This window comes from Rana temporaria, chromosome 2 (assembly GCF_905171775.1).
Source record: "Rana temporaria chromosome 2, aRanTem1.1, whole genome shotgun sequence".
Lineage (NCBI taxonomy): Eukaryota > Metazoa > Chordata > Amphibia > Anura > Ranidae > Rana > Rana temporaria.
The window spans coordinates 489,536,934-489,563,763 of NC_053490.1; the positions used below are offsets into that span (position 1 = coordinate 489,536,934).

General features: G+C 44.1%; 1 protein-coding gene across 1 annotated transcript in view; it reads right to left on the bottom strand.

Annotated features, from left to right (window-relative positions):
- TMPRSS15 (transmembrane serine protease 15) overlaps nt 1–26,830 on the bottom strand; it is a 505,254-nt gene that overhangs the window by 418,431 nt on the left and 59,993 nt on the right. The window contains exons 4-5 of the mRNA XM_040338815.1: nt 10,522–10,673; nt 8,009–8,104 (exon numbers count right to left, since the gene is read on the bottom strand). Coding sequence (XP_040194749.1) covers nt 8,009–8,104; nt 10,522–10,673 — 248 coding nt within the window. The remainder of the gene's footprint in view (nt 1–8,008; nt 8,105–10,521; nt 10,674–26,830) is intronic.

The following is a 26,830-nucleotide window of genomic DNA, read 5'->3' on the forward strand; positions in this document are numbered from 1 at the left end:
GGATTGATACCCATGTTTGAGGTGCCCTTAAAGGAATAATGGCACCGCAAGCAAGTATCATGTATCAGTGCATTTTCACATGTTTCTGCAACTCTTAGATGTGAATGCAGCCTTATTATCTATTTTTGCAATGTTAGAGGCTGCATTCACACTTAGCACTTCCTGAACGAGTGATAAAACACACAGGAAATGCGCTGAAAATGAGCATAATCTTTGCGGTGCCATTGATTGTTAATGGTACCCTTAACTTGGTTAGCAGATGCCAGGGCCGGACTGGCCTACCGGGATCCCGGGAAAATTCCCGGTAGGCCGCCTGCATTCAGTGCCCTGAGGCTGCTTTTGTCTCGCTTACAGCCCATACAAAACAGCAGCGGGCCGCTGCTGCGGCCGCCATCGCCACAGCGCAGGCCGCTGCTGCGGCCGCCATCGCCACAGCGCAGGCCGCCATCGAACTTTATAAATTATGCAGGGAGGGATAGATTGGCGTGTCATCACTGTAATGCATGTCAGGAAAAGAAGCGGCGAGCCGGCGGGTTGCGGCCGCCATGATCGCCGCCACATATTCCTTCTCATCGGATCCGACGCCTGCGGAGGAATCAGCGTGATCATGTCACCCTTGCGGGGAGGAGCCGAGCAGGAGAACGTCAGAACGCTGTGGTTCTTCTGTTCTATCTCCCCTTCCAAGTTCCATCTGCCTGTGCGGCGCCAGCCCCGCCCACAATGTCTGTATGCAGGCAGGTCACAAGTGAGGGCACAGGAGGAGTGAATGGCGTCGGCCGCCCTCGAAGTTGGAGCACAGGAACTCAGGTCAGGTGAACACATTGCAATCACAGTATAGTGTCACCTACTTTTGCTGCCCCTGCATATTTTAATTTTATAACAATCTCTCTCTCTCACCAGGCATTGCATGGTTCCCCCCTCCCCCTCTCTGCATGGTGCCCCCCCCTCTGTCGCTTTTGCTACCCCTGCAAATTGTAATCTGTACAATAATCTCGGGGGGGTGGTGCAATGGTGAGAGAGAGAGAGATTATTATACAGATTACAATTTGCAGGGGCAGTAAAGGTGACAGAGAGAGGGGGGGTGCACCATCTCAGACTCTCACCATAGCATGGTTCACCCCCCCCCGTCACCTTTGCTACCCCCCTGTCTCGCCGTTGCACTCTCGCACTCTCTCTCTCTCACCGTTGCACTCTCTCTCTCTCTCACCGTTGCACACTCTCTCTCTCACCGTTGCACTCTCTCTCTCTCACCGTTGCACTCTCTCTCTCTCTCACCGTTGCACACTCTCTCTCTCACCGTTGCACTCTCTCTCTCTCACCGTTGCACTCTCTCTCTCTCATCGTTGCACTTTCTCTCTCTCTCTCATCGTTGCACTCACTCACCGTTGCACTCTCTCACTCTCTCTCTCTCACCGTTGCACTCTCTCTCTCACTTTTGCACTCTCTCTCTCTCTCTCACCGTTGCACTCTCTCACCGTTGCACACTCTCTCTCACCGTTGCACACTCTCTCTCTCTCACCGTTGCACACTCTCTCTCTCTCTCTCTCTCTCTCTCACACCGTTGCACTCTCTCTCTCTCACTGTTGCTCTTTCTCTCTCTCACACCGTTGCACTCACTCTCTCACCGTTGCACTCTCTCACTCTCTCTCACCGTTGCACTCTCTCACTCTCTCTCACCGTTGCACTCTCACTCTCTCTCACCGTTGCACTCTCACTCTCTCTCACCGTTGCACCCTCCCACTCTCCCCCTCACCGTTGCACCCTCTCTCTCTCTCTCTCACCGTTGCACTCCCTCTCTCACCGTTGCACTCCCTCTCTCACTTTTGCACTCTCTCTCTCTCTCACCGTTGCACTCTCTCACCGTTGCACACTCTCTCTCACCGTTGCACACTCTCTCTCTCTCACCGTTGCACACTCTCTCTCTCTCTCACACCGTTGCACTCTCTCTCTCTCACTGTTGCTCTTTCTCTCTCTCTCACACCGTTGCACTCACTCTCTCACCGTTGCACTCTCTCACTCTCTCTCACCGTTGCACTCTCTCACTCTCTCTCACCGTTGCACTCTCACTCTCTCTCACCGTTGCACTCTCACTCTCTCTCACCGTTGCACCCTCCCACTCTCCCCCTCACCGTTGCACCCTCTCTCTCTCTCTCTATCTCACCGTTGCACTCCCTCTCTCACCGTTGCACTCCCTCTCTCTCACCGTTGCACTCTCTCTCTCTCTCGCTCTCACTGTTGCACTCTCTCTCTCTCTCTCTCTCTCTCACTGTTGCACTCTCTCTCTCTCACACCATTGCATTCTCTCTCTCTCACACCGTTGCATTCTCTCTCTCTCACACCGTTGCACTCTCTCTCTCTCTCTCACACCGTTGCATTCTCTCTCTCTCACACTGTTGCACTCTCTCACTCTCTCTCACCGTTGCATTCTCTCTCTCTCACACCGTTGCACTCTCACTCTCTCACTCTCTCTGACCGTTGCACTCTCTCTCTCTCACCGTTGCACTCTCTCTCTCTCACACCGTTGCATTCTCTCTCTCTCTCACACCGTTGCACTCTCACTCTCTCTCTCTCACCGTTGCACTCTCTCAACATTGCACTCTCTCTCTCTCTCACCGTTGCACTCTCTCACACCGTTGCATTCTCTCTCTCACTCTCTCACCGTTGCACTCTCACTCTCTCTCACTGTTGCACTCTCACTCTCTCTCACTGTTGCACCCTCCCACTCACTGTTGCACCCTCCCTCTCTCTCACCGTTGCACTCTCTCTCACTGTTGCACTTTCTCTCTCTCTCTCTCTCTCACACCGTTGCATTCTCACTCTCTCTCTCTCTCACTGTTGCACTCTCTCTCACCGTTGCATTCTCCCTCTCTCTCACACTGTTGCACTCACTCTCTCTCACTGTTGCACTTTCTCTCTCTCTCACACCGTTGCATTCTCTCTCTCTCACACCGTTGCATTCTCTCTCTCTCTCACACCGTTGCATTCTCTCTTTCACCATTGCAGTCCCCTTTCTGTCTCTCTCTCTCTCTCTCTCTCTCTCTCGTGGATTTTTTATTCATTTTTTTTTCAGGTAAAAATAAATGTGCATTTATAGTTGTTTTGGTCCTGCAGAGCATTGCATCTCTCTCTCTCTTTCATATTGTTGCACCCCCCTCTCTCTCTGACGTTATGCTGTGGGGCTGGTATAATAATGTTATGGGGCTGGTATGAAATTATTTCCAGGGCTGGTTTTCATTCCCAGTCCGGCCCTGGCAGATGCGTATTTTGCTGTGCATTTTGCTGTTCAGCAAACACGCTAGACACATGCCAAAAGGTGCGCTGAAAAAGCATGAAAAGGTTCTGGAAGTTCCTTGGGGAATATGGAAACATGCAAAAAACGCACAAAGAAAAAGGGCATTCTGGCTTCGAAATTTGTACATAGGGCCAAATGGCTGAGTCCTGCGTACCATTTGACTTGTTTGCCTTTAACCACTTGCTGACCAGCGACATATCTGTACAATGCTGGATTGGAAGGGTGACATCTCGGTCATCGCTGCAGGCTGTCATTAAATTCTGAAGCTGATAAAAGTAATCTGAGCGTCTAAAGAGCTGCTGGATTACATTTACAGGTAACGGAAGGGGTCCCTCCCGCCGCTGCCTTTACTGATGGCAATTAGCAATGGCATGGCATGACAAGGATACAACCGGTGGCATCTGGTTCCTGAGACACAGTGAGAGGAATGGATGCAGTTCCTTCTGCTGTGTGATGTCAGAAACCGGAAGCAACAAGGATTTTGTCACTTGAGTCTTGTGTAAACAAGCCATTACCAGCTTGTACACACATCAGTTCAAACCAATCTTGATTTGATTGTAATCAGGCCTGGGTGTGGCAAGTGAAATTTAACTCAGCTTTCCAAAAAATTGTGGTTAATCACAGTTCATTCATGATTTAGCATGTAAGGGAGCAATTATTTTTTCACATAGGGCCAGGCAGGTTTGAACAACTTTATTCACTTAACCGCTTAAGGACCACCCACTGTATATATACGTCGGCAGCTCTGCCTAGTGAGAATGACACTGATCTCGGCTCCATGTACTCGGAGTGGAGATCAGTGTCATGTGACACAGAGCCCATCCCCCCTACAGTAAGAAACACAATGCAGGGAACACTTAACCCCTACAGCGTCACCTAGTGGTTAACCCCTTCACTGCCAGTGTCATTTTCACAGTAACCAGTGCATCTTGGATTTACTCTGGTTATCATTGCGTAATATTAACCTCTTCCATACCGGGCAGTTATACACCCATCCATACCAGGCCTATTCTGGCACTTCTCTCCTACATGTACAAATCATAATTTTTTTGCTAGAAAATTACGCAGAACCCCCAAACATTATATATGTTTTTTTAGCAGACACCCTAGGGAATAAAACGACGGTCATTGAAACCTTTTATCTTGCACGGTATTTGCGCAATAATTTTTCAAACGCCTTTTTTTTGGAAAAAAAATGTTTCATGAATTAAAAAAATTAAAAAACAGTAAAGTTAGCCCAATTTTTTTGTAAAATAGGAAAGATGATGTTACACCGAGTAAATAGATACCTAACATGTCACGCTTTAAAATTGCGCACACTCATGGAATGGCGCCAAACTTCGGTACTTAAAAATCTCCATAGGCAACGATTTGAAAATTTTTACAGGTTACCAGTTTAGATTTACAGAGGAGATCTAGTGCTAGAATTGTTGCTGGCACTCTAACGCACGCGGCGATACCTCACATGTGTGGTTTAAACGGCGTTTACATATGTCGGCGGGACTTGCGTGTGCGTTCGCTTCTGCGCGCAAGCTACCGGGGACAGGGGCGTTAAAAAAATAAATTTTATTTCTTTTTTTTTTTTTTATATATATTTATTTCTTTTTTTACACTTTTTTTTTAAATTTTTTTTTTTTTTTTGATCACTTTTATTCCTATTACAAGGAATGTAAACATCCCTTGTAATAGGAATGTGTGTGACAGGTACTCTTTATGGAGAGATGCGGGGTCAATAAGACCCCACATCTCTCCTCCAGGCTGGAAAGCATGAAATCGGTGAAAAAAATTCACCGATCTCTTGCTTGCTGTTGCTTAGCAGCCGCAATCGCGGCTTTGTTTACTTACGGGGACCCGGGCGTGACGTCATCACATTGCGCCCGGGTCCTCCGACGGTCATAGAGATGACTGGTGACCATCTGGTCACCAGTCATCTATATGCTTCCTGCGCGCGCCGGACGATTCGTTCTCCGGGCCCCCGATGGCACGGGAGAGCCCGGAGAAGCACCGGATGGCGGCGGGAGGGGGGGGATGTCCCCTCCCGCCGCCTGTAAGAACGATCTAGCGGCGGAACCGCCGCTATGATCGTTCTTACGTTGTGCAGAATCGCCGGCAGTTTAGAAGGATATCTGAATGATGCCTCTAGCTGCATGCATCATTCAGATATCCCCCCACAAAACCCAGGACGTCATATGACGTCCACTCAGAACGGCAGAGGTTCTTTGTGGACGTCATTTTACTATGGGCCGGTAGGGAAGTGGTTAAAATATAGGTGTGAGAAATATGCAAAAATAAAAAAACAGGAAGGGGCAAATACCTTTTCACAATACTGTATGTGTATATATATATATATATATATATATATATATATATATATATATATATATATATATATATATACATGCACATGAACTTTAATGGCTTCCCATTCTTCGTCCATAGGGTTCAATATTGAGTTGGCCCACCCTGTGCAGCTATAACAGCTTCAACTCTTCTGGGAAGGCTGTACATAAGGTTTAGGAGTGTGTATTTGGGAAGGTTTGACAATTCTTCCAGAAGTCCATTTGTGAGGTGATATGGACAAGAAGGCCTGGCTCACAGTCATCCCAAAGGTGTTATATCAGGTTGAGGTCAGGACTCTATGCAGACTAGTCAAGTTCAACCACACTAAACTCGCTCAACCATATCTTTATGGAGCTTGCTTTGTGCACTGGTCCAAATCAGTTGGTAGAGGAGGGTTTATGGTGTGGGGTTGTTTTTCAGGGGTTGGGCTTGGCCTCTTAGTTCCAGTGAAGGAAATTCTTAAGGCATAAGCATACCAAGACATTTTAGACACTTTTATGCTCCCAACTTTGTGGGAAAAGTTTGGGGATGACACCTTCCTGTTCCAACAAGACTGCACACCAGTGCACAAACAAGGTCCATAAAGAAAGACATGGATGAGTGAGTTTGGGAACAGCGCCGGTAAAAAAAGTTGACTGCGGGCCTGGGCCAACATGTCAACTGCACATCTGCCACCACTCGAGAAAGCCTGCCAATGTGCCATTTTTGGGCAGATAGGCACATGCGCAGTGACGTAATGGCACCGGGTGGCACCATTTTTAAATGTAAGGGAGCAGTGGCACTTGTCTGTGAGGTCTTAGCCTCTGACATCTCCTTCTGTACCATGCCCGCAGTCTCTGACATCTTCTATACCATGCCTGCAGCCTCTGATACCATGTTTGCAGCATCTAACATGTCCTCCAGTACCATGCCCGCACTGCCTCTGACATGTCCTTCTGTACCAGGTCTGCTGCCTTTAACATCTCCTCCTGCACCATGTCCACAGCCTCTGACATCTCCTATACCATGTCCGTAGCCTCTGACACGTCCTCCTGTACCATGTCCGAAGCCTCTCACATGTCCTCCTGTACCATGTCCACAGCCTCTGACATGTACACCTGTACCATGTCCACAGCCTCTGATATGTCCTCCTGTGCCATGTCCACAGCCTCTGATATGTCCTCCTGTACCATGTCCACAGCCTCTAACATCTCCTCCTGTACCATGTCCACAGCCTCTGATATGTCCTCCTGTACCATGTCCACAGCCTCTAACATCTCCTCCTGTACCATGTCCACAGCCTCTGATATGTCCTCCTGTACCATGTCCACAGCCTCTAACATCTCCTCCTGTACCATGTCCACAGCCTTTGACATCTCCTATACCATGTCCGTAACCTCTGACACGTCCTCCTGTACCATGTCCGAAGCCTCTCCCATGTCTTCCTGTACCATGTCAGCAGCCTCTGACATGTCCTCCTGTACCATGTCCACAGCCTCTTAGATGTCCACCTGTACCATGTCCACAGCCTCTGATATGTCCTCCTGTACCATGTCCACAGCCTCTGACATGTCCTCCTGTACCATGTACACAGCCTCTGACATGTCCTCCTGTACCATGTCCACAGCTGCTGACATGTCCACCTGCACCATGTCCGCACAGCCTATGACCACCTCCTATATCATGTCCCTTTTACCACTTCTAACAGGAATTTGCTGATATATATATATATATATATATATATATATATATATATATATATATATATATAAGAAATTTTCTAGCAAAGAAATGTAGATGTTTACATATATGTGAGAAGTGGCAGAATTGGCCTGGAGTAGAAGTGTTGAAAGCAGGGTGAGCATATCACAGTTGCGGTAAAAATCTATTGTCAATCAAATTGAATTAAGAAATGTGTTTACTAGAACACATAGGGGTTGATTTACTAAGGGGAAATCCACTCTGCACTACAAGTGCACTACAAGTGCAATTGAAAGTGCACTTGTAAGTGCAGTTGCTGTAGATCGCTGTAGATCTGAGGGGAGGCTCTGAAATGAGGGGAAGCTCTGCTGATTTTATCATCCAAGCATGTGAAAGCAAAAATGCTGTTTTTTATTTTCCTTGCATGTCCCCTTCAGATATACAGCGACTGCACTTCCAAGTGCACTTTCAGTTGCACTTGCAATGCACTTGTAGTGCAAAGTGGATTTGCCTTTCATAAATAACACCCACAGCATTCTTAGCCTAGAGGACTTAAATGCCAAAGTCTACATTAGTCTTTGTGTCATCATACCTCCTCCTGCATATATTCTAAAAGCAATATTTCTGGTCTTTCATTTTAGTAAAAAAGTGGTTCCCCAATAAACATTTTTTTTTTCTAAATATTTTTTTACTAACCTGCACCTGCTGTTGTAGCTCTGCTACCAAGTGTGGATAATCTTGATGTGGTTAGACTTGATGTGGAAGGACTTGCTGTGGTAATAAACAGTGCATCTACAAAAAGAACAAATCAAGTTGATTAGAAACATGTTCTTTTGCTAAACATGATGCTCTTACTTCTAATGCCCTGCACACATGACCGGTTTGTCTGATGAAAATGGACCGATGGATTTTTTCATCAGATATCCGATGAAGCTGACTTTCATCAGTCTTGCCTACACACCATCGGTTAAAAATATGATCGTGTCCAACACGGTAACGTAAAACACAACGACGTGCAGAGAACAATGAAGTTCAATGCTTCCGAGCATGTGTCGACTTGATTCTGAGCATGCGTGGATTTTTGACCAATGGATTTCCCCACAGACGATCGTTTTTTTCTATCGTTTTTTAAACCATATGAAAAATTTAAAACAGGTTCTAGTTTTTTTCACCGATGGGAAAAAAACTGATGGGGCCCACACACGATCGGTTCGTCCGGTGAAAACGGTCCGTTTTCATCAGACGAACCGATTGTGTGTACAGGGCATTAGTGAACTTCTACAATTTCAGGTTTTATATAGCTGTTCTTTACTTATATTATTTTGGACCACAGCGTTCTTGTAGTGAAAACTACAGTGAAACTTTTAGTCAAGCTACAGTATATGCTCATAAAGGCTTAACTTCATTGAAAACAGATAAATACATTTCATAAAAAAAAGTTGAATTTGCTTATATTTGGTCACCCCTGTTTCCTCCTTCACCCTCATCAACATTACAATGGTATTTTTTAAACCTTTCCTTTTTATTACATACTTTTTTTTTTCTTTAAGTGAAGTCATCACTGGGTGTAGGCATAGTGCATTGGGGGCCAGACACTTCTTGAATGCAAAATAGATTTTTATTTCTCTTAATAGAACTTTGGGAGAGAGGGTTATGGCCAGGACCCCCTTAGGTAGTTGAAAGATTTATTGGCAGACTCCGAGACTTCAACAGGAGGACAGCCATGCAGGAAAAGGCATCCAGCCAGATGCCACATCTGCATGTGTGGGAATACTGTATCCTATGGCAACAGTCTTTAACAGTTCCTAACACAAATTGTAACAGTTCCTACACTTCTACTACAATCACTTCTTGTAGTTCTTCAGCTTACTGAGCTCCCAGTCTCTCTCACTATAGTAGACAATTATCTGCTACTGAATCCCTTGAGCTCCTCCAATCTTCACTGTAGTATCTTCCTCAAGCGTCACCCCCACTTCTCTGCTGGGTCCCTAGCTTGGCACTTAAGATACTTCTCAAGCTTCAACCCACTGGCCTGCTCGGTCACTGGCTTGACACACAGGCTACTCTGCAAGTGTCAACTTTGCTGGCTGGGTCCCTGGCTTGATACCCACTGAAGTTTTCAGTTTCTTCACCGTCCCGGGTTAGTGAGAATACTACACCGGTACTTGCTTGAGTTACTTACTGTGGTCCCTGGTAATAAGGTGGATGGTACATTAGTGGTGACACCTTCCCCTCTACCTCTGACCATGACAGGTTCTCCGGCCGGCAGAACTTTTCATATCTAATTGGACTGCAACCCGCAATCCCAACCCTGCCCTGCTCTCTTGCTTCTGGATAGGCTCTCAGACAGCCTAGCAGCCAGATGTGCCTGGGATAGGCCCAATCTCTGGCCTAGCAGCCCGGGCAATACAACACACGTTCACCCAGACAGCCGTCCAGGTGGCACCGAACACGATCACCTGACTCCATCCAAATATATAGGCTCTCCCAGCAGGCAAAGGGATTTAAGAAAACCCCTGCCCATTGGCTGAGATACCCCATATATCTATAATTTGACCTTGCAATGCCTTTCTCTTTTCTAATGCCACCAGATACTTGGCAACCTAGTGGCAGAAGAGAATCAGATGATCCCTATTCCCTAACAATTATCCAGGTAGCTATTTCTTGCAGGTACATTTAGGAACAACCCTGCCTAAACTCCAGGGTGCTAGTATATAATATTGGGATGTTCTAAGAAATTTTCTAGCAAAAAAAACAGCTTGTGTTAAAAGGACATCAGCACTTATAATCAGGGCACTGATGAACAGTGTCCTGATCATCGATGCAGTCCCAGCAGTGCCCACCAGTGCTGCCAATCAGTGTCCATCAGTGCTGCCAATCAGTGCCCATTATTGTCACCTATCAGTGCTGCCTATTAGTGCCCAAAAAAATATTATTTTTTTGGTCTTTTTTTTGTTTGTTTAGCAAAAAAAAAAAAAAAACCCAGTGGTGATTAAATACCACCAAAAGAAATATCTATTTGTGTGAAAAAAAATTGTCATTCAAAGTTGACAGCTGAAAATTGGCTTGGGCAGGAAGTGGGTGAAAGTGCCCAGCAAAGTGGTTAGTAAATATGCATGCACAAATGGGAGGCAGACCTCAATCAGTGATAGCTTGCAAGCAAACATGAAATAAAAAACCCCCCTCTAACTCAAACATATTGTACTTACCTGCGATGATGACACTTTGGACATCTATTTCAAACCACTTTGTAAAATTAGAATTATTATTCTCAATCCCAGTTCTCAATTCTGTCTGAATCTTTTCGCTTGGTAAAATTTGAGCAAAAAGCGCATTGAAAACCACGATCACGCTTCCATTTCTAAGACAAACAATGAAAAGAAAGTCAATGAGGTTATTTCTTTTTTGAAGTGATCAGGAATTAGATAAAAATCTTTATGCTGCAGGATTGTTCCTACTTTAGGGCAAGTACTGCAACGAGAATAATTACAATAACCAATCAGAAATTGTGCTGGGAAATAGAACATGAGAGTATTGCCTTGTCTTGTAGTATTGAGCTGCCTCCTTCAACTCTACACTTTATTCACTTTCCATATACAATGAAAAACAGAAATCACTGTGGAGAAGCAGAGCTTATCTCAGAGGCCGGGGGCTTTTTTATTGGGAGGTAGCATTCTAAGGTCATGTATACAGTATGTGGGCATTTTTTTGCATCAATAGTTTTCTCATAATACAAGTGATATAAATTTTAATGCAAAAGTAGCTGGAAGCACCCTGATGCAACTTTGATGTAGGCCAGAAGGAGGTCAGAAGCAATTGTGAAGGAGTTCAGAAGGATCTCTAAATCATCTCAAGCAATCTCAAATGCAAGGTGAATCCCAGGAATGGATATATACGTAGTTAAAGAGGAGGTCCGGGAAAAAATATTAAAAGCCAGCAGCTACACATACTGCAGCTGCTGGCTTTTAATAAATGGACACTTACCTGTCCTGGAGTTAAGCGATGTTGGCAGTAGGCCGGGAACCCTACTGCGCATGCGTGAGGCCCTGATCCTCTCTCCAATTAGCCCGGCGGCCAGGGGAGGAGGATGAGGGAGCCGCGCGGTGATGCCACTGCTGCGTCATGGCCGCAGCCAGACTCCAGCCTCCCCCCGAAAGGTGCCAATTGTGGCACCAGAGAGGGGAGGAATCCGATGAGCAGAAGTTCCACTTTAGGGTGGAGCTCCGCTTTAAATTGGTCCACTTTGGACCAATGTAACTATGTATATACCATGCCTAATTCTGCGTACACACTGCCGTTTTTCATGACGTGAAAAATTCTATTTTTTTTAAATGCCATTAAAAACAATCGTGTGTGGGCTCCAGAGCATTTTTCATGACGTGAAAAATGGGCATTAAAAAATTAGAACATGCTCTATTTTTTCGCGTCGTTTTTCACGTTGTCGTTTTGCACGTCGTGAAAAGCGGTCGTGTGTAGGCTTTAACGATGTGAAAAAAACGTGCAAAGCTCAGAAGCAAGTTATGAGACGGGAGCGCTCTTTTTTGTAAAACTAGCATTCGTAATGGAGATAGCACATTTGTCATGCTGTAACAGACTGAAAAGCACAAAGACTAAAAAGCGCAAATCGTCTCTCACCAAACTTTTACTAACCCGAAATCAGCAAAAGTAGCCCCAAGGGTGGCGCCATCCGAATGGAATTTCCCTTTATAGTGCCGTCGTATGTGTTGTACATCACCGCAATTTTTTTTTTCACGATCGTGTGCAACAAAGGCAGGTGGGTGGCACTGATGGACACTGGTGGGTGGCATTGCGGGGCATAACAAATTGTGCCATGATGGTGCCAGTCAGTGCCCATTTGTGGGCACTGATTGGCATATGTTCTGTTTGTGCATGTGAATGGCCATGGGGACTTACCTGACCATCCACATGTTGGGTGTTTCCCTGGTGGTCCTGGGCGGCATCCTGGTGGTCCAGTGTGGGTATCCGAGTGGAGGCTGCGCTGATAAACAATCAGTGCAAACCCCCCCTGTCAGGAGAGCCGCCGATCGGCTCTCCTCTACTCGCGTCTGTCAGACGCGAGTGAGGAAGAGCCATCAACGGCTCTTTCTGTTTACATCGTGATGAGCCGTGATTGGACATGGCTGATCACGTGGTAAAGAGCCTCCGCTGGAGGCTCTTTACTGAGATCGGTGTTGCGGTATGTCAGATTGACACACCACACCACCGATCGCCGTGATGCGCGCCCCCTTGGGTGCGCGGCGGCTGTTATCCTGCAGGACATCAATAGACATCAATAGACATCCAGTCAGGATAATGAAATCACTTCCCAGACATCAATATGCTCTTGACCGTGCGGGAAGTGGTTAAAGGCACCCAAAATAAAGCTGCATTTGCCAATATTTCAAGTTTGCAAAAGACTTGGGCTAGTTTCACACTGCTCCACTGCATCTATGAAAAAACGACATGTCTCAAAAAAGGCGACAAAAACACAATCGCAGTGCATTTTTGACACTGTTTCCATTTATTTCAATGGGGAGGGAGGTTCATGCACTGAAAATGCAGCAAGCAGTATTTTAGAAAATGACCCAAAAATTGACCCACAACTGACCAGTGTGAGGAGTTCCACAGGATATCATGATCATGTATTTTTCTTCCGCTTTTTTTAGCGGAAAAGCAGAAGAAAAAATGATCAGTGTGAAAGCCACCTTACTAAACATGCAACAAGTAAAGCCAGAATGAGCCCCTGATCAGTTTTTTTCATCAATGCACCTATAAAATAAAGCCAATACTAGTTGAATACATTATAAATTCTTACAGATCTTCAATGCATATCATCTTCATAAAAAGAAAAAGAAAAAAGAAAAACAGAAAAAAAAAACAGAAAAAAAAGTGGAGGAAAAGGGCTTTCCACCTTTGTCTAGGATACCCGTCAAGCGGCATTCCAAGCCAGAAAAAACAATAAAAAGAGAGGAGAAAAACAAAAAACATTAGTGATCCCTCCAATGTACATAATGGTAAGATTCCCTTTAACCCAGATAGGCAATTCATCTGATTTTCTAAACTCGGACCATACGGACCATGTATGGGAAAACTGCTCTTCTCTTCCCATTTCCCGTGCCAGCCGGCCTTCCAAATCTCTAGCAAGGTCTATTTCTATTGCCCATTCCCCCAGGGAAGGTACTGTCCTTGATTTCCAGTATCGAGGGATAACTGCTCGAGCTGCAGCAAGGAAGTATCTGAGCACATCTTCCTTTGCTTTCTTTAAGGATCCTGAAATCATGTTTAAGAGGGCCACTTTAGGTGATGCACAGATAGTTATATCCACTAATGTTCCATAAAGGTCAAAGATTTGTTTCCAAAACCTTCTCACAGGGGGACAATCCCACCAGATATGGAGCATATTTCCTTTTGACGCCAGCAGATATCAGATATTTATTTTAATTTTTTCTGTTTTTATTTTTTATTTTTATTTTTATGAAGATGATATGCATTGAAGATCTGTAAGAATTTATAATGTATTCAACTAGTATTGGCAGATGGTTATTATATATGTATACCTGTTGTGTATAGGGAAAATCCCTGTAAGATGAAGATAAAACAATACAATAATATTAAGCATAAAATAAAGCCAAAGATGCAGGCTTTTCCAATTAAATTGGAAATTTAGGCTTTTCCTCTGGATACATCCTGAATTCAGTAGGCCGTATCAATGTCTATAAAACTGACATCTTCTAGCATCTTTGATATGGCTTTGGCAGAATTCCAAATCTCTGGATATTCCAACATCTGTACTTGGGGGGCAGGTTTTCACATTCACTGTCCTTCTTACTCTTTAACAAACATTTTCTGCCATTTCTATACAGCCTGAGCTCATACTTTCCAGGAAGAGCACCTTTCTTTTTGCATAAAAGATACCTCCATCACTTGTAGTATATATTATTATCTTCAATACTCCACAACAGCCTCATGTCATTCAAGTCACATCACTCCCTCATGACTTCCCACTACAACCTTCTCACAGGTTTCTTTATGCCTCTAAATGACAGAAGACACATGCACAGTGATGAAAATTTTAACATTTTCTTCATCAGCAACAGTCTATTATCAAGCAGAAAAGCAAACATGTTTGTACTAGGTGCCATTTCAGTACCAGGCTGCATCAATGTACAGAAGTGTGTCCAATAAAGCACCTGGCTTCTTGCCAGAAAACAAGATCTGCATGCTGCCGAGGATAGCTCTTTCCAAAGGAGGAAAGGTGATATCTCCTAGGTACACCATTCACTATATTATGTGACATCTTTGAACAATTACCTTTGTCTCCTTCTGCTTTCCTGCTGGAGCATCATTAGCCAAAAGTCTGCTGCATACAAGACTCTTCTCTCAGACAAATATGCCAGTCAGCAGAAAGCAAAATACGGGGTTGATTTACTAGAACTGGAGAGTGAAAAATCTGGTGCAGCTGTGCAAGGTAACCAATCGGCTTCTAACTTCAGCTTTTTCAATGAAGCTTTGACAAAATAAATATGGAAAATTATTGATTTCTACCAGATTTTGCACTCTTAAATTTTTGGAAATCTAGAACCTTCTAGAAAAAAATCTATCTTTACAGACCTAAAGGAAGTCAGACAGAGCCCACCACATTTCCTGACTGCAAAACATTCATCATCATATGGCCATTTCTTCCACAGCCTTACTATCCCTGCCCTGTCACCTCCCATTCATTTAATTTCAGTTCTTTCAATCATGCAGGCTCGGCATCATATGTGGATGTTACCTAGGGCAGTCTGTATGCAAATGTGGCTTGGGAAGCTCTATTCCTCGAGACTGACATTCATTTTGATTTTTCATAGTTTATTTATAACTCATTTCCAAGGACTATTTCATTGCTTGCATATGACATGAGAGTTCTTGAGAGGAGTACTGAGGTTAGATACTGTGACGGTTTCAGCAACCCAGCAACCTTTTGTCATTTCCCACCATCAAGAAGCACAAAGACCCAATGATGACATTACTGGGTCTAAATTAAAGTCTATAATGAAAACAGAGAGTTTTTGTATTCAATCAGTACAGTGATAAAGGCGAGGAATCATCCCCCCCCCTGGTATTCCACTACAGATCATAGCAAACAGTTAGTTATTTATACTTTCTAGCCTTTTGCAGAAATAATTACTGAGCTTTGGTTCATATTTACACCAGGGATGGGCCCGATATGCGAGTCAAATGTAAAGGGGCTTCCAGATCCCCCCCACCAGAAAACACCCCAAACAACGGGCCAGGGTTGTGGGGACAAGGCCATTGTCCCCATCAATATGCTTGGGGGGGACCTTAAAGGCAGACTAAGGGGACCCCCCAAGCATGATATTTAAAGGAATATTTCATTTTCATTCTTTCACGTTAAGCATTATTAAAATCACTCCTCCTGAAAAAACAGCCGCTTTAAAAAATTTTTTTTGCATTGATACATGTCCCCCGGGGCAGTACCTGGGTCTCCATATACTTTTAATGGCAATAACTTGTATATAAGCCATATAGGTCAGGGTTGTGGTGATGAATCCCTTGTTTCCATCAACATAGGGACAAGGTGCTTTGGGGGGGCCCCAAAGCACCCTCCCTATGTTGAGGACAAGCAGCCTGGTATGGCTTAAGGTGGGGGGTGCTTTCCCCCTCTTTCCTGGCCTGCCAGGCTGCTTTCTCATATAAGGGTCTAGTATGGATTTTGGGGGGACCCCATGGACATTTTCTTTAAAATTTTGGCGTGGAGTTCCCCTTAAAATCTATGTCAGACCCAAAGGGCCTGGTATGGATTATGGGGGGACCCATGCTGTTTTCTTTTAAAATAAAATCCTTTATTTTTCATCTATATTGCAGGGAGCTGGCAATACATTACAGCATTACAGCAAGTTTAAATGACATTTTTTCCTTTAGAAATGTAATTTGGCTGCGGCACTGTTGTACACATCACACAGATGTGCCCACTTTACAGGCAGACTAAGGGGACCCCCAGGCACAATATTTAAAGGAACATTACATTTTTATTGTTTCGCTTTAAACATTAATAAAATCACTGCTCCTGAAAAAACGGTTGTTGTTTTTTTTGTTTTTTTTTGCATTAATACATGTCCCCTGGGGCAGTACCCGGGTCCCATACACTTTTTATGACAATAACTTGCATATAAGCAATTTAAAATGATCAATGATTTTTTATATTCGTGTCCCATAGACTTTAATAGGGCTTGCATGTTCGTACACATTTCTTGCCTGTTCGCATGTTTTGTTGTGATCCAAAACGGTAGGTGTCCGGCCCATCCCTAATTTACACTAATTAACCAATAGGATGCATCGAGTTTTCAGAAGATTCTCTTTGCCGGTTCACCTCTATAAAATCTGTAAAACCATAAATACATTTTAAAGTCACTAAGCTCCCACAGGGCAAATCAAATCAAACCAGGATATTGGGTGAATGCCAACATAATGAATTTGAAACAAACCATTGTTAGAAGGTTACATTGTGCATCTGTATTTGTCCTTTAGTTTTCAACATCAGTACATTGTGAATATTTTCTTTACTTCCATAACAAATGTCAGGAAGAACACCATGTAACTTGCAGTGAATGATACAGCAGTTGATGTAAAATGCTCGAATAGAAAAACAATTATTTTGAACAAATATTTACAGACTTCACTTAGGCTGTCTGTGTGAGGGTGTGTTTTCAAAAAAAATCAATATAAAGTACGATGCAAAAGTTTAAAGCAGGTGTGAAAAATGATGTAAATTAAGAAAGCTTTGAGAAATAGAAGTCAAAATTTTTTATTTTACACCAACTACTAAAATAAATAAAAAAAAACAAACAAGGTAAATGAACAGAAGAGAAATCCAAATCAAATCAATATTTGGTCTGACCACCCTTTGCCTTCAAAACAGCACCAGTTCTTCTAGGTACACTTTGCACACAGTTTTTGAAGGAACTCGTGGGTGGGTTCTTAGAAAAATTGTGTAGAAATAACCACAGATCTTCTGTGGATGTGCCTCAAATCCTTCTGTCTCTTCATGTAATTGCAGACAGACTTGATGGCCCAGATTCAGATACAATGGTGTATCTATCGGCGGGCGTAACGTATCTCAGATACGTTACGTTGCCGTAAATTAGGGAGCAAGTTCCGTATTCAGAAAGAACTTGCGCCCTGAGTTACGGCGGCGTAACGTATGTGGTCCGGCGTAAGCCCGCCTAATTCAAATGTGGATGATGTGGGCGTGTTTTATCTAAATTAATTGTGACCCCACGTATTTGACATTTTTTTACGAACCGCGCATGCGCCGTTCACGAAAGAATCCCAGTGCGCATGCTCGAAATTACACCGCAAATCGTCAATGCTTTAGACATGAACGTAACTTACGTACAGCCCTATTCGCAAACGACTTACGCAAACGACGTAAAATTTAAAAAATTTGACGCGGGAACGACGTCCATACTTAACATAGGTTACGCCTCATATAGCAGGGGTAACTTTACGCCGGAAAAAGCCTAACGTAAAAAATGCGCCGGGCGGACGTACGTTTCTGAATCGGCGTATCTACCTAATTTGCATATTCCTCGCGTAAATCTACGGAAGCGCCACCTAGCGGCCAGCGTAAATATGCAGCCTAAGATACGACGGTGTAAGACACTTACGCCGGTCGGATCTTAGGGAAATCTACGCATAGATACTAACCCGCAACTCAGAGTTACGACGGCGTATACGGAGATACGCCGTCGTAACTGCTCTCTGAATCCGGGCCGATGATGTTAAAATAAGTGCTCTGTGGGGAGTAAGCCAGCATTTCCGGGACTCTTTGGGCCAAATCCACAAAAGGGATACGACGGCGTAACTGCTGTTACGCCGTCGTATCCCTGGGCCAGATCCACAAAAACCTGGCGCAACTTAAAAAATCCCATTTAAGTTACACTGCCTTAAAATTTCTACCTAAGTGCCCGATCCACAAAGCACTTACCTAGAAATTTCAGGCTGAGTAACTTAAATCCGGCCGGCGCAAGGCGTTCCTATTCAAATGGGGCGAGTCCCATTTAAATGAGGCGCGCTCCCGCGCCGGCCGTACTGCGCATGCGTGAAGTTACGTTACGCCGAGTTTTATGGATCGCGCCGGCTTAAAAAAGTTGCGTCGGGAAAAAAAAAAAATTTGACAGCGTCGCTCGGCATGCATTCCTGAGGGAGAACTCCATGCCAATTTTCAAATAAAAAACCGGCATGGGTTCCCCCCCCAGGAGCATACCAGGCCCTTAGGTCTGGTATGGGTTGTAAGGAGACCCCCCCTACGCCGAAAAATCGACGTAGGGTGTCCACCTACAATCCATACCAGACCCGTATCCAAAGCACGCTACCCGGCCGGCCAGGAATGGGAGTGGGGACGAGCGAGCGCCCCCCCCTCCTGAGCCGTAGCCAGGCCGCATGCCCTCAACATGGGGGGGTTGGGTGCTCTGGGGCAGGGGGGCGCACTGCGGGCCCCCCCCCACCCCAGAGCACCCTGTTCCCATGTTGATGAGGACAGGACCTCTTCCCGACAACCCTGGCCGTTGGTTGTCGGGGTCTGCTGGCGGGGGCTTATCGGAATCTGGGAGTCCCCTCAAATAAGGGGGCCCCCAGATACCGGCCCCCCACCCTAAGTGAATGGATATGGGGTACATCGTACCCCTACCCATTCACCTGGAGGCAAAGTGATAGTTATTAAACACACAACACAAGGGTTTTTAAAATCATTTATTAGTCTGCTCCGGAGGCCCCCCTGTCTTCTTTAGCTCTAATACCAGGGAGGGCTTCTTCTTCCGCTCTCCGGGGGTCTTCTCCGCTCTCCGGGGGTTTTTTTTCTTTCGCTCTCCGGGGGGGTCTTCTCCGCTCTCCGGGGGTCTTCTTCTATCTTCGCCGCTCTCCGCTGTTGACTCGGCGCACCCCGGTTCTTCTGCAGCTGTCCGGTGCCTTCTCCTTCAGCGCTGGCTGCCTGCTATCTTTGTGTGTTAGCTCAATTACTAGCAGGCAGCCAGCGCGGTCTTCTGTGACGTCATCTTCTGCATCATCGTCCCATCATGCTCCGGTAGGTACCCACGTGGTGGGTGCCTACCCACGTGGGTACCTACCGGAGCATGATGGGACGGTGATGCCTATATAAATGGGATGCAAGGCGCGCTTCCATCATTGCAGTGAGAAGAGGCGACGTGTCAACATCGGAAGAAGGGAGAAGAAGAGAATAGAAGAAGATGACGTCACAGAAGACCGCGCTGGCTGCCTGCTAGTAATTGAGCTAACACACGAAGATAGCAGGCAGCCAGCGCTGAAGGAGAAGGCACAGACAGCTGCAGAAGAATCGGGGTGCGCCGAGTCAACAGCGGAGAGCGGCGAAGATAGAAGAAGACCCCCGGAGAGCGGAGAAGACCCCCCCCGGAGAGCGGAAGAAGAAACCCCCCCCGGAGAGCAGAGAAGACCCCCGGAGAGCGTAAGAAGAAGCCCTCCCTGGTATTAGAGCTAAAGAAGACAGGGGGGGCCTCCGCAGCAGACTAATAAATGATTTTAAAAACCCTTGTGTTGTGTGTTTAATAACTATCACTTTGCCTCCAGGTGAATGGGTAGGGGTACGATGTACCCCATATCCATTCACTTAGGGTGGGGGGCCGGTATCTGGGGGCCCCCTTATTTGAGGGGACTCCCAGATTCCGATAAGCCCCCGCCCGCAGACCCCGACAACCAACGGCCAGGGTTGTCGGGAAGAGGTCCTGTCCTCATCAACATGGGGACAGGGTGCTCTGGGGTGGGGGGGCCCGCAGTGCGCCCCCCTGCCCCAGAGCACCCAACCCCCCCATGTTGAGGGCATGCGGCCTGGTACGGCTCAGGAGGGGGGGCGCTCGCTCGTCCCCACTCCCATTCCTGGCTGGCCGGGTAGCGTGCTTTGGATACGGGTCTGGTATGGATTGTAGGGGGACCCCCTACGTTGATTTTTCGGCGTAGGGGGGGTCTCCTTACAACCCATACCAGACCTAAGGGCCTGGTATGCTCCTGGGGGGGAACCCATGCCGGTTTTGATTTTACAAATTGCCGTGGAGTTCTCCCTCAGGAATGCATACCAAATGCCGTCGCTTGAATGGGCTTTTACATGGTGTTACTAACTTTCCACTTTGTAAAACCAGCCCTAGTTTTACACTTGCAAACTAAAACTTACGGCGAAAAAACGAAGCTGAAAAGCTTTGTGGATCGCCCTAAGTGCTAATTTGCATACTAGAAGCGGCATTTCGACTCGAAATGCCCCCAGCGGCGGATGCGTTACTGCTTTCTAAGATCCGGCAGTGTAATTCAATTACACATGCCGGATCTTCTGCCTAACTTTGGAAAACTGCTTCTGTGGATCAGTTCCAAAGTTAGGACAAGGGATACGATGGAGTAACAGCAGTTACTCCGTCGTATCTCTTTTGTGGATCTGGCCCCCTGTTCCTAACTATGGAACTGATCCACAGAATCAGTTTTCCATAGTTAGGCAGAAGATCCGGCATGTGTAAGGGACTTACACTGCCGAATCTTAGGATGCAGTACAGCATTCGCCACTGGGGGCATTTCGTGTTGAAATGCCGCCTCGGGTATGCAAATTAGCACTTACAGAGATCCACGAAGCTTTTCAGCTTTGTTTTTTCTCCGTAAGTTTTAGTTTGCATATGCAAAATTAGGGCTGCTTTTACAAGGTGTAAAGTTAGTACACCATGTAAAAGCAGACCTTTCTGTCCAGCGACGCGATTTTTTTTAAATTTTGAATTTTTTTTTCCCGCCGTATCTTTTTTTTTTCCCGACGCAACTTTATTGACCCGTCGCAATCCACAAAGCTCGGCGTAACGTCATTTCGCGCTATGCACGTCGGGAAAATGACGTCACGAGCATGTGCAGTACGGCCAGCGCGGGAGCGCGCCTAATTTAAATGGGAATCGCCCCCATTTGAATAGGAACGCCTTGTGCCGGCGGAATTTAAGTTACACAGCCCAAAATTTCTAGGTAAGTGCTTTGTGGATCGGGCACTTAGGTAGAAATTTTAAGGCAGTGTAACTTAGATGGAAAAAATTAAGTTAGGCACGATCTTTGTGGATTTGGCCCTTTGTTTTTCATCAAGCTAATGATAGTTTTTAATGACATTGGCCCTTCTGTATGTTTGTTGTCATTGTCCTGCTGCAGAATAAATCTGGGGCCAATCACACGCCTCCCTAATGGTATGGCATGATGGATAAATATCTGCCAGCATTGAAGATTCCATTGATTCTGAACAAATTTTAAACTTTTGCAGAACTGCAGTTCAAGTATAAAGGGAGTTGGGGGACCACATGCAGCACAGTATATGAAATATAACTACCTTGTGTGCTCAGTCTTGCCATGGTGTATGACCTGTGATATGAAACTGTCTTCAGCAACCTCACCTTAGTAACAGAGTTTGGCTGTTGTTCACTCAGTTTTAAGCCTCCTACACAGGTGTATCAACCTACATAAGAAATTGATGATCATTGGCACCTACTTGGTGTAACTGGTTAATCATACACCTGACTCCTACATACACCTGACTCCTACACAATCCCTGACTTTGTGCAAGTGTACAATGTGTGCAAGTGTAAATCCTCGTACACACGCTTACATTTTCAGGCAACCGAACATCCAATTTTTGTGGCATGCTAGTCTGATTGTCGAAAGTGAAGAGGTTACTAACAATATGAACATTTTTGTACAACAGAATACAATGTCAGAAGTGACGTAATGTGTTGAATAGTTTTGTATGTATTCTTTAGTTTCTGAGCATACATAGTCTTGCTCTTACAATTTTTTACGTACGAAAAGCATACTAATGAAACAAAAATCGGACATTGAGTTCACAACATCCAACAAAAATGTTATAGTCTGCACATCCAGCTTTGGTCTGACGAAAAGGTGAAATCAGCTGTCGAAAAGCACCGTGCTAACAAACCGAAAATCATCAGACAGCTCGTCTTATGAATTTTCCCATCTGATTTCCGTATTGTGTGTACAAAAAAATATGGATTTAATTTACCCTTATATTCTGTTTGCTCACTTTGTATTTTGCAAATTGATAAAAATAAACATTTAAAATAATTATTTTGGAAAGCATTTTTGCTTTACAGCATTTCTTCACACCTGCCTAAAACTCTTGAGCAAAGCTGAAGTCAGGAACGGAGCTCGGTCAGGAATTAAGGACAGGTCAAAAGCAGAATCCAAGATCATGTCAGGAGCAAGCCGGGTCAGCAACAAGGGACTTATAGAGGATAAACGAAGGATACAGGGAACAGCTGAAGATCAGTCAGCACAAAACATGGACATGAGTATCCTTTAAATAGCCCCAACAGCAATTGCGCATGTGCATGCACACAAATTCTTGCATAAAATGCACATATCTGCACACTAGACGTCTCACAGGGATTCCCTTACAAAGCCTCTATATATTTCTGACTGTGGCATTTGCATCTAAGCAGTCTGAAAGGTGCTTTAATGTTAGTTCTACCTCCAGTGCCTGAAAATGACACTGTATGAAGAGCTGTCAGTAAAATACACAAAGAGACTGCAAAATTCCACCAAGCTAAATTTGTACTCTTTATTTCTGCTCTAAAGCTAGCTATACATGGATCAAAATTCAACTGGTTCAGCAGGGAATGCCTGAGATTCAATTATCGTATGGGCAGGCTGATTATACCCAAGTCGAATCCTTTCATTCTCCATTTACTCCTATTCTTCAAAATCCTCACATCACTACAGGTCTCCCTCCATTCCAAATAATGGTAGACAAATTAGAGTCTACTAATAAACCTCAGGCTTATACACATCTGAAAGTAATTTATCAATAGATGCTATAAACTATTAGGTATAAACTATAGTTGTCCAGAAAATCTAAGTTTACTTTTCTTAATTTTTAATGAATGCACTTATGTCCTATGATAATGAAGAAAAGGGAGTTGATTTATCAAAACTGAAAAGTGCACAATCTGGTGCCGCTTTGCATAGAAAGTTTTTTTTTTTTTTTGTCAAAGCTTAACTGAACAAGCTGAAGTTAGAAGCCGATTGGCTACCATGCACAGCTGCACCAGATTTTGCACTCTCCAGTTTTAGTAAATCAACCCCAAAATATCTCTCTTTATCAAGCACTTCGATAAGCAATCTAGACATATGGTATCTCTTCCCTTTAACCACTTGGGACCCGCGCTGTAGACGAAAGACGTCCACAACGCGGCTCTCAAGTGCCGGGTGGACGTCCCTGGACGTCCTGTTGTTTACATTCCCCATGCGCGCCACTGGGGGCGCGCAGCGGGGAAACACTGTGCCTGGCGCATCGCTGGGAAGCCGATGCGTGTGCCTGGAGGCCGCGATGTCCGCCAGGTACCCGCGATCGGCGGTGACAGCAGGGACGTTGAGCTCTGTGTGTAAACACAGAGCTCCACGTCCTGTCAGGGAGAGAGGAGACCGATCTGTGTCCCTTGTACATAGGGACACGGCATCGGTCACCTCCCCCAGTCAGTCCCCCTCCCCCACACAGTTAGAACACACCCAGGGAATACATATTAACACCTTCCTCATCCCCTAGTGTTAACCCCTTCCCTGCCAGTCACATTTATACAGTAATTAGTGCATTTATATAGCACTGATCGCTGTATAAATGTGAATGGTCCCAAAATTGTGTCAAAAGTGTCCGATATGTCCGCCGCAATATTGCAGGCCTGACAAAAAAAATTGCAGATCGCCGCCATTACTAGTAAAAAAAAAAAAAAAAAATCATAAATCTATCCCCTATTTTGTAGGCGCTATAACTTTTGCGCAAACCAATCCATATACGCTATTTGCGTTTTTTTAACAAAAATATGTAGAAGAATACATTTTAGTCTAAACCAAAGAAAAAAATATTTTTTGAAAAAATATTTGGGATATTATTTTAACAAAAAGTAAAAAATTGTGTTTTTTTTTCAAAATGTTCTGTCTTTTTTTGTATATAGCGCAAACAATTAAAACCATAGAGGTGATCAAATACCACCAAAAGAAAGCTCTATTTGTGGGAAAAAAACTATAAAAATATAATTTGGGTACAGTGTTGTATGACCGCGCAATTGTCATTCAAAATGCATCAGGGCTGAAAGCTGAAAATTGGTCTGGGCACGAAGGGGGTTTACTGTAAGTGCCCAGTAATGAAGTGATTAATCAGTGCCTGTCTTCATCTAACAACAAACGACTTTATGTGGTTAATTTGGAATTGGACCAATGCCGATGCTCATCACGGACATTTGCGGAAAGTGTAAAAATCTGATTTTTTCAAACTGTCCATATATTTACTGATGACCCTAGGAGAAAAAAAAAATCTTACTGATTAGATGGTACATCCTACTAATTTTATTAGTTAAATGTATTCTAAAGTCTTCGCTTTTATATTTTAGAGAATAGAATTCCTGGAACAATTTTTCATATTTGGTTGGCCTTGTCCCAAAGTTTTCAGACTTTGCTTTACTAACATATTCTTATCATCTTTTTGTTCTGTTGTATGGGCAGGCTGAAAAATTCTTTTTTAAACCCACATCTGGAGCCTAAAGCAGAAAAAAATCTAGAAACAACTACTATAAAAATATCTACTTTACAGGGCTACCAAGGAAATTCAAAATATAAAACTAAAGACTACATATCTATATGGCACCGACTCTTAACGAACAAACTTTTTATTTGTGGAATATTTTTAACCACTTCAGCCCCAGAAAGATTTACCCACTTCCTGACTAGGCCATTTTCTTGCGATACGGCACTGCTTTGTTTTAACTGACATGCGATGCTGTACCCAAACAAAATTGAGGTCCTTTTTTTCCCACAAATAGAGCTGTCTTTTGTTGGTATTTGATCACCTCTGCGGTTTTGCTCTATAAACAAAAAAAGACTGACAAGGTATTAGGAAAAAAGAGCGGAGCCTCACGCATGCACAGTAGGGTTCGCGGCTTGAGGCCGTAATGCTACACTGTAGGGTTCACTTATCCACAATGGCGGTGGCATGCACCTGACAGCTGATGGAAACATCAGCTGTCAGCTGATGGACAGCAGATGGAAACATCAGCTGTCAGGTGCCAACATCGCTGGACTCCAGGACAGGTAAGTGTGCATTTATTAAAAGCCAGCAGCTGCAGTATGTGTAGCTGCTGACATTTAATTTTTGTAGTGGTGGGCAAAACACCGCTTTAAGACTTAATTTAATGTGTAAAGGCATTGGTCCATCTAACAAACAACACCACCACATGGTCAGTTGGAGAGAAAAAATGCATCTGACCAGTTTCCTTGGTATCCCAACTTTCCTTTCCTTGGTATCCCAATCTTTATTTCACAATTAAAAATAAAATACAGGGATTACAATGACACTGGTCACAGAGCACTATGTTTTGTTTTTAAAGAGAGAGCAAAGCAAAAGCTGGTTGCTCTCTTCCTTGGACCTAAACATTATATGACCTTGCCCAAATTTAACAGGTAAAGAGAGAAATTAGTTATTTATATTAACTTGACTGTAAACAAGTTATATTGTAACATTTTAGTTTTTTTTAGACATAAACATACTAAACAAAATACCAACAATAACACAATACTTTCCTATTATTCTAAAAAGTAAACCTTCAGACTGTAAGTGCATTTGTGTACTACATTTCTTTACACATTTCTAAGCTGAAGAATTCCCTGCGTGTTTACCTTGTACAGATGTTCACTAACTTCTCTCCAAAATATATTAGGAAGTGTTAGAATTCTGAAGTAATGACTGCCAAATGTAAGAAATGTAAATGCAATTAAGCCTGGCCTGGATTAATTCAATTGTAATAAGGAATGGAAAAGAACATTGCATGCACAAATACAAGCAGCTTCTAATTTACAGAAGTGATCCAAAATTACTGATGTTTGCTAAATCCTGCAGCGTCATTGCCTATTGAACAAATAGTTTGCTGCTGTTCGGCAAGTTTTGACTTCTCGTTGCCCATTATCTCTGCCCAGGGTAGCTTATTATGCTGATGTTCTGAGTCAGTGCAGTACGTATTTTTAACACTAAGGTGGTTTTATATATGCAAAGTAAGTGCCATGTAGTTGTGGAGGTCATGAAGATTATAGAATTGATTAAAGACATTTTTGCATGTGTGCTTTAACACACATGGGTAGAACCAAAATTCATGTACCACTTAGCCCTTAGCAAGTTTTTGTGATAGCCATGTTAAACTGTTTCACTGCCTTGTTAAGCTAAATATTTCATTACATTTACTTTTTTTTCTTGCTTTAGAAGTACGTTTCAGTCAGACATGAAATTTCTGTATTTACACTGACCCTGGGGAGTAACCTACCACTTAATTTTCATCCAGGCATTAATTTTGTTCAGCTGGTTGTATGCTAGATAATACTTATAGTTTCTTGAGTTCTTTTTCTTAGAGAAATTCTGCGTATAAGCTTGCAAAATGAGAGAATATTAGTGTTCAATGGTCCCAGACATAGGCATGT